At 32.3% G+C, this 7,062-nt stretch overlaps 1 protein-coding gene across 3 annotated transcripts; it reads left to right on the forward strand.

The window, feature by feature from the left end:
• Window positions 1–9: 9 nt before the first annotated feature.
• Window positions 10–6,628, forward strand: LOC132946990 (zinc finger CCCH domain-containing protein 18). 3 transcript variants are annotated; one of them, XM_061017151.1, is made up of 15 exons: window positions 10–515; window positions 1,012–1,152; window positions 1,415–1,981; window positions 2,040–2,386; window positions 2,452–2,581; window positions 2,649–2,738; window positions 2,817–2,983; window positions 3,046–3,363; window positions 3,435–3,602; window positions 3,655–3,809; window positions 4,393–4,519; window positions 4,584–4,809; window positions 4,870–4,939; window positions 5,032–5,108; window positions 6,313–6,628. In XM_061017151.1, the coding sequence occupies exons 3-15, from the start codon at window positions 1,439–1,441 to the stop codon at window positions 6,412–6,414; spliced, it is 2,520 nt and encodes an 839-aa protein (XP_060873134.1). In that variant the 5' UTR covers window positions 10–515; window positions 1,012–1,152; window positions 1,415–1,438; the 3' UTR covers window positions 6,415–6,628. The 3 variants fall into 3 exon arrangements, with proteins under 3 accessions (XP_060873134.1, XP_060873133.1, XP_060873135.1); XM_061017150.1 differs by lacking the exon at window positions 1,012–1,152; XM_061017152.1 differs by lacking the exon at window positions 1,012–1,152 and having other exon boundaries at window positions 3,667–3,809.
• Window positions 6,629–7,062: the final 434 nt, after the last annotated feature.

Here is a 7,062-nt window from a genome sequence, read left to right on the forward strand (position 1 = left end):
ACGTCCGTCACTACATCGAGGCATCCACAATACACTGCACTCTGCAGTTAGTGTACTTATCTAATATCTATGCTCCACAGTCGATTACACCTACAAAATAGATTGACGACGACGACGACCGCAGCGCAACCGGACCTACCGCAGCCACCGCCACCACCAGGCACCAACGTCCAACAGCAACAGTATCGAGTAGCCATTAGCCGAGTTGCCGCACCGATCTTAACGCGCGGCCATTTTGATCGCCGTTTTCGCTGCGATTCGTCGGCCCTGCCGTCCGGTGCGTGTGCCTTTCAGCGCGCGACGCACTCCGTCTCCGAGGGCTTCCTCCGAACATCGTCATCGGGCGGTCTCAGAACAACGCCGTCGCACCGTGACCCATGTTTTAGCCCCAGCCCTGTCTCGCGTGTGAGCAACGGGCCCCCAGTGGCCTACTCTCCGCCGCCATCGCCGCCTAACTGCCAGAGTCCGGTCCGGCCACTGTCAATTCAGACGCCTTCAAGAATCGTACCCAAGAGGTGAGAGAACCGGCGTCCATGCTTGCACTGGGCGACGGACTTATTTTAAAAAACATTTTATAGTAATATTATATTATGCGGTAAACGACGACGACGCGGATACACACCGGCAATCGTGTTCGTAACACCGTGCTCATGGCACGCACGATTCGCCGCCAGTCGTCGTCGTGTCCGTGTGTGTTTGGTCATTTCGTTATCGTTGTTATTAATTATTATTGTCTTAATATGACGACGGTTGTAATAATTATAATAATAATATGATGTCGAAATATATTATATCATAATAATATATTATGAACCATTATAATAACAATAATAATAATATAAATAATTTATTTGTGCATTATATCTTCTTCTTTCTTCTATTAGTTTTCAGCGAAAAAAAATAAGAGCATTTTTTGTATCGACGACTTTTTTAAACTTAATTCAAGCCGAGAGTACATTTAGATATACCGGATATCCGATTAAATTTGTTTTATTTTTTTATTTAAATCAGTTAGTTTGTGTCGTGAAAGCCGATCGTGTGTTGCTCTATCTTCCGTAAACTTATTCCAAGTATTAAAGTTATGTATTTATCGACAAAAAGTGTGTTCCCGTTATATATTTCGGCACCTCGATATGCTCGCTGCGATGGAAGGTAAGATCTACCAGAAAACAGCGATCTTTGGGCGGGCTGGGCTTTTTACAGGATAAATGGTCGTTCTACTGATATATACCTATACAATTCATCATTTCATTTAATCGTTTAATTTGAAATTTTTCAATGTTCTAATACAAAGGATTCATTACAAGTTCAGGATTATATTTTTAGACAAATTTCTTCTATGCTTCATATCCTGAACTTTTTACTTTCATCATTTTAAACATAGAATTATCTAATGAAAATTATGTATGCTTAGGAGTTGTGTATTTAACGTGTACAAATGGAATCAGACAACTCTACAAATTCTGATGACTCTCAATCAAATAATTCAAGCAGATCTGCGTCACCAGACAATGTTATTGGAGAGCAATCGGTCAGTGGTTCGCCTTCAGCATCCAGTCATAACTCAGCCCCCAGTCATAATTCAGCCCCACAGAGCCCCGACAATAACACGTCTGGGTCTCAAAGCATTGATAATGGAATACAAAGTCCAGAACAGGACAACGATGATGAAGATGATGATGATCCTCAGTCACCTGATAGTTCATCATCTAAATCAAAAAGTCCTGTTGTCGAACCTTGTAGCCCTGATCATCATCAAAATGATGAGCCACTAAGTCCAAGTTCAGAATCTAGTTCATCGAGTCGTGTATCTTCTACAGCTGGTTCTCCAGACAGAAATAGCCTTTCTCGACCGTCATCCAAAGTTTCGTCAAGAAGCAATGAATCGGATAAAGAAACCAAGGAGCCTCACGACAATTATTTATCCGATGTTTCTGATGAAGACTCAATGGACAATATAAATGATGATAATGCTTCCCAAGTAAACAAATTATTTACACAATTTAATTAAATTAGTAAATGTTTTTTTTTTTTTATAGAAAAGTGCTAAAGAATGGAAAAGTGATAATGACGACTCTCCTTCTCTTTCGAAAGAAATTGTTATTCCAGTTAACGGTCATAATGATCTGGATGTTAAGACTGAGCCTAATGTAGTTAATGATCCTGAAGAACCTTTAGACTTTGAAGCTGATGATGGGGAAGATGGAGAATGCGATGAACCAAAACAAGTTAAAGACGAGACTGAGGTAGAAGAAGAAATAGAACCTGAGGAACTTGAAGAGGGTGAAGTTTCTGATGAAGGTGAACATCGGCCAGAGGAGACAGAACCCAGGCCGATATGTCGATTTTACTCGAGAGGACAATGTACGTGGGGTGCAAGCTGTCGGTGAGTAATTTGGTGGTAAAATTTTTTTAAGACCTAAATGAATCTATCAAGAATGGTCTATCTAGATTTTTGCATCCGGGCGTCGCGGACAAAGGCAATTATTCAATGTTTGAAATGGTACGCCCGATACCACCACCTGGTGGCCTACCGTCGTTTTATCCAAATGATTCTTATCGAGCACATGAAAGAACTTTGGTAAATATTGTTTTTAGTTAATCTTTTTTAAACTGTAATATCAACATAAGGGAGTTATATTGATTAGATTCCTGGAGGTCCGATTCCACCAATAAAAAAAGATGATATACCTCCTGTTGAAACTGCTTGGGAAAGAGGATTACGTCAAGCTAAAGAAGTAAAGAGCATATTTACATTAAACAGTAAAATAATACTTTATTAATTTCTTATTAATATTTCTATTTCATAATATTAGATACTTAAAAAGTCTAATAAAAAAAAAGAAACTGATATTGACTTTGAAGAAAAAAAAATGAACTTAACATCAAATCAAGAAGAAGTAGAAAAAGAAAATGATTACTATGCACAGCGTCCAACTAGTCCAACTGCTACACCTGCCCTAAGCCCTCCTATTGAAAGATTGTTAGTACATAAAAAAAAGTTTTTAAACAAGTTATTATATTTTTATTTTATTATTTTTATAGTAAACCTGATTTAGAAGCTCGGCATCATAGGGGCCCTCCTCCAGATGCCTATGTGGATGAATTTATGCCACCACAAGTAGATTTTTACCATCACCGACCAGAATTTTGGCCTCCTCATCATGGTCGTCCTTTACCACCACATTTTCCTCCTGGACATCCAATAGATTTTCATGCCCCCCCACGGAGAAATCCATATTATCCATATCCACCCCCTGAACCTTATTATCATCCAGGTTTGAAACCTCATCATCGAGGCTTGCCTCCTAAGTACCCTCCTAATAGAGAAGTAATTATGCAGCGCTCTGAAAAATCTTACAGGTATGATATTCAGTTTTAAATTTTACATTAATTGTTAATTAAATACAATATTATATTAATTGATTGTATAGCCCTCAACCTTCTGGTCATCGCAATAGACGAGATAGGTCATCAAGTCGACCACGTAGAGGAGATGATTGGTCTGATCCATGGATGAGATCTAAATCACCTGGAGGCCGATCTAAACTTAGAGGAAGAAAGAAGTCTTATTCTTCTCATTCTTCATTCTCGTCATCAAGGTGCTAAATAGTTTTTTATATTTTATCAACTAAATTACATCTTACATTTCAGTAATGTTAATAGGTCTAGCAGCAGTTCAAGCAACTCAACTTATACCTCACGTAGTCGTTCAAGAGGTAGATCTAATTCAATTACAAAAAATAGGAAGAAAGCACCACCGTTGTCATTTAAAACATCCCCTGGCCGTAAAACAAATAGAAAGCCAGGTAATTATTATTCAGTTATTTCATTAAAGAAATTTAAACTTGCTTAAATTCAGACTTGGTTGATATTGTATCTTAAATGCAGTATTCAATAGTATTAATTAATATTGTAGGTTAGATTGTAGGTATATATTTCAGCATACTGATATTGTTTACTGATGTAAATGTACAAATTAAAGTTTTTAGGAGATAAGTATTGTTAATTAAGGTGTTAGAATATATATTTTTAGATTTATCAAATAACTAATTTACCTAGTTTGAGTAAAAAATAAATCGTAATTAATAAATAATAACTTAAGTTATATTTTTTGTTTATTGTATAAGTATTTTTACCCAAGCTCCCATTTCTCATAAATCTAAGCTTGTACCATCACTTATGCTTATTATACTGAAATTGTATAGATTGTATGAATCAAAATCAAAAACATTTATATAAGTAAAGTTTATTAATAGTTAATAAAATGCCTAAAGAGTATTTTCCAAAAATAATTGTTGACTACCGCCTTAATATTTATTTAAAATTATTGAATGAAATTAAAATTATCATTAGTTATAAGATATACCACTAATTTTTACATATTTTTAGAGAGAAATCCTTCTCCAGATGCATTTGACAAAAAACCAATGAGTCGATCAATGAATCCCCCAGTGCCAACTAATAGATGGTCTGTTTCCCCTACAAATACACCAGCTTCTATACAACCTGTACAAAGGTAAGTCAATATTTTTATTGCATAATATTATTGTTGTAAAATATTATACAAAACATTTTTTTAGAGCAAGACAAATGCCAATGCCACCTAGGTTTGCAGTAAATAAACCAAGCGGAGCTAAGTCTCCAGCTACTACTCATACCTCTTCATCTTCGTCAAGCAGTGAATCAGCCTCTGGAACAGGTTCTTCAGAATCTTCTGATTCAAGTGGTTCAGAAACTTCATCAGAAGGAGGAAGTCCGAAACAAAAAAAATTAGGATTATCTCCTAACAAATTGCTTAAAAAAAAGGTATGCAAATAAACATATAAGTTAATTTTTAATACTTATGTAATAACTAATTTTGTTTAGATGCAAAAAGCGCAAATGAAACTAAATAAGAAGAAAATGGGAGCTCCAACTGTTCCTCCAGTTAAAAAAGGTTACATTTATAAAATATATGTTAATAATTTACATTCAATAATATTTAATATTTATACCATTTGTTATATTATTCCTATTTTGATTTTTTAGAAAAATCAGTTTCTCAAGGGAAAAAGAGATCATTGGAATCTGATAATGATGATACCAAAAGTTCTTCTCCCCCAAGAGTAAGTACTACCTCGAGAAATATTTAATAGAACTCAATACTCCCCACGTGTATATATTACCTAGGCTTATTGATATTTTAATGATTTAATAAAAAATTACTAAAAATTACAGTTTCAACATTTTCATAACTTACTTTAAAATTTAAATATAAATTTATGTTATATTGTAACATTTTAAACAGTTATAAATTTTCAGATACTTCCTTTATTTCAGATAGTTGAGTTATTTACTACTATAAATAAAATTTCAAATGGGTTTAAAACAGTTCTAACGTTGCCATGTAAATATTATGAATAAAATCCTATTAGTTTCCTATGACCCTGATACCCTGTTTATTAGTTGTACCTCTAAGTTTGATAATAGGGCATTATGAAAACTAATAACACAAAACTGGTTCTGCTAACCCAATTGTTCAAGTTATTCGTGGAGTCAACACATAAAATTCATTCAAATTAGTGCAAATCTGCAAATGCGTGAACTGTTTTCTCATGATTGGCCTCCACTAATTCCATTTAGTAAAGTGTTAGATATTTTCTTAATGTTCTGGAATAACTAATTATAAAAAAATATTATAAAACTTATACATCATCATTCATAAGAATTTTAAAGATAATACATTTCTTAGCTATTAATAATAATTAGAATATGGAATTTTATATGTACATATTTTTTTTTTTTTTTTGTCAATAATCCTTATGAATCATAATTGTTTCAAACTAATGATGACGTTTTTTTACGTTCCTGCATATTTGATGATCATTGCATATTTTGATAAATTTGAATGTTTATTGAAACAAATAAAAATTATGTACTGTTCGCAAAAACACGTCCAAAAAGTGGGCGTATATTATGTGATTTTTTCTCACTATTTAATTTTTATTTTTATTTGAATTTATCTGATGAAATGATGTGTTGCTATCTATAAAGTTCAGTTCTATATAATCGATTTTTGTAAATTATTTATGAAAAGTAGGATATATATTATACTTTGCTCTTAATTTTAAAATACATCAATAACTAAATGTATTGTATACATGTAGGTATTTTGTTAATATTACCCATTTTTAAAAATGTATTGCATATTTTCATGTTTTTTACTGCATTCTATATGGTGATACTTTTTTATGCATACACATTTGTACTCTATTAATAATTGTAATTATTGTATGTGAAAAAATTAAAAAAAATATATATTTTTTATAGAAGAAAGGAGGAGCAGCACCATCAAGACGAGAAGAGTTGTTAAAACAACTGAAGGCTGTAGAAGATGCCATCGCCCGGAAAAAGTCCAAAGTAGCATTGTAAATAATTTAATTTATTTAAATGATATTAATTCTCGACTTAATAGTTGATAATTCTATATTATGTATATAGTTTTAAGTACATTAGTATTTTAACATTAAATGATTTTTATCTCATATGCATATAATTTGAAAAACAAAATATTTTAATCTTAAATTATATTGTATGTGAGATTGTCAATTTTTTTATATATAAATATATATGACAATATTAATGATATGATTAAAAAAATTTGAAAAAAATGGATGATATGTGCGTTTTAAGTCGAGCTTACATTCCAAATGCACTTCTTCGTATTAATAATTTGAGTTCAATCAGAGAATCAAAGTTTGAAATATTTTTAATTCTAAAATTAGAATATATTCTCGACTTAATGTAATATGTTTATCTTAAATGTATTTTGTTTTATAATTATTATTGTTGGTCTTATATTGACAAATTGAAATGTTGAATTATTTAAATGTACAACATAACTGTGGTAAAACTGAAATATATCGTATAATTTCTAATATTGTGTAACAAAAAATAAATAATCTTATAACATGTGAGAGTTTAAACGTTTAAGTAGGTATGCGAGGAACTTATTATCAATGTTTAAAGTATTTTGTTGTGTCATTAATTTAACTCTAGTCTGTCTAGCTTAAACGCATT

The sequence above is a fragment of the Metopolophium dirhodum genome, chromosome 6, assembly GCF_019925205.1.
Source record: "Metopolophium dirhodum isolate CAU chromosome 6, ASM1992520v1, whole genome shotgun sequence".
In the NCBI taxonomy this organism is placed as follows: domain Eukaryota; kingdom Metazoa; phylum Arthropoda; class Insecta; order Hemiptera; family Aphididae; genus Metopolophium; species Metopolophium dirhodum.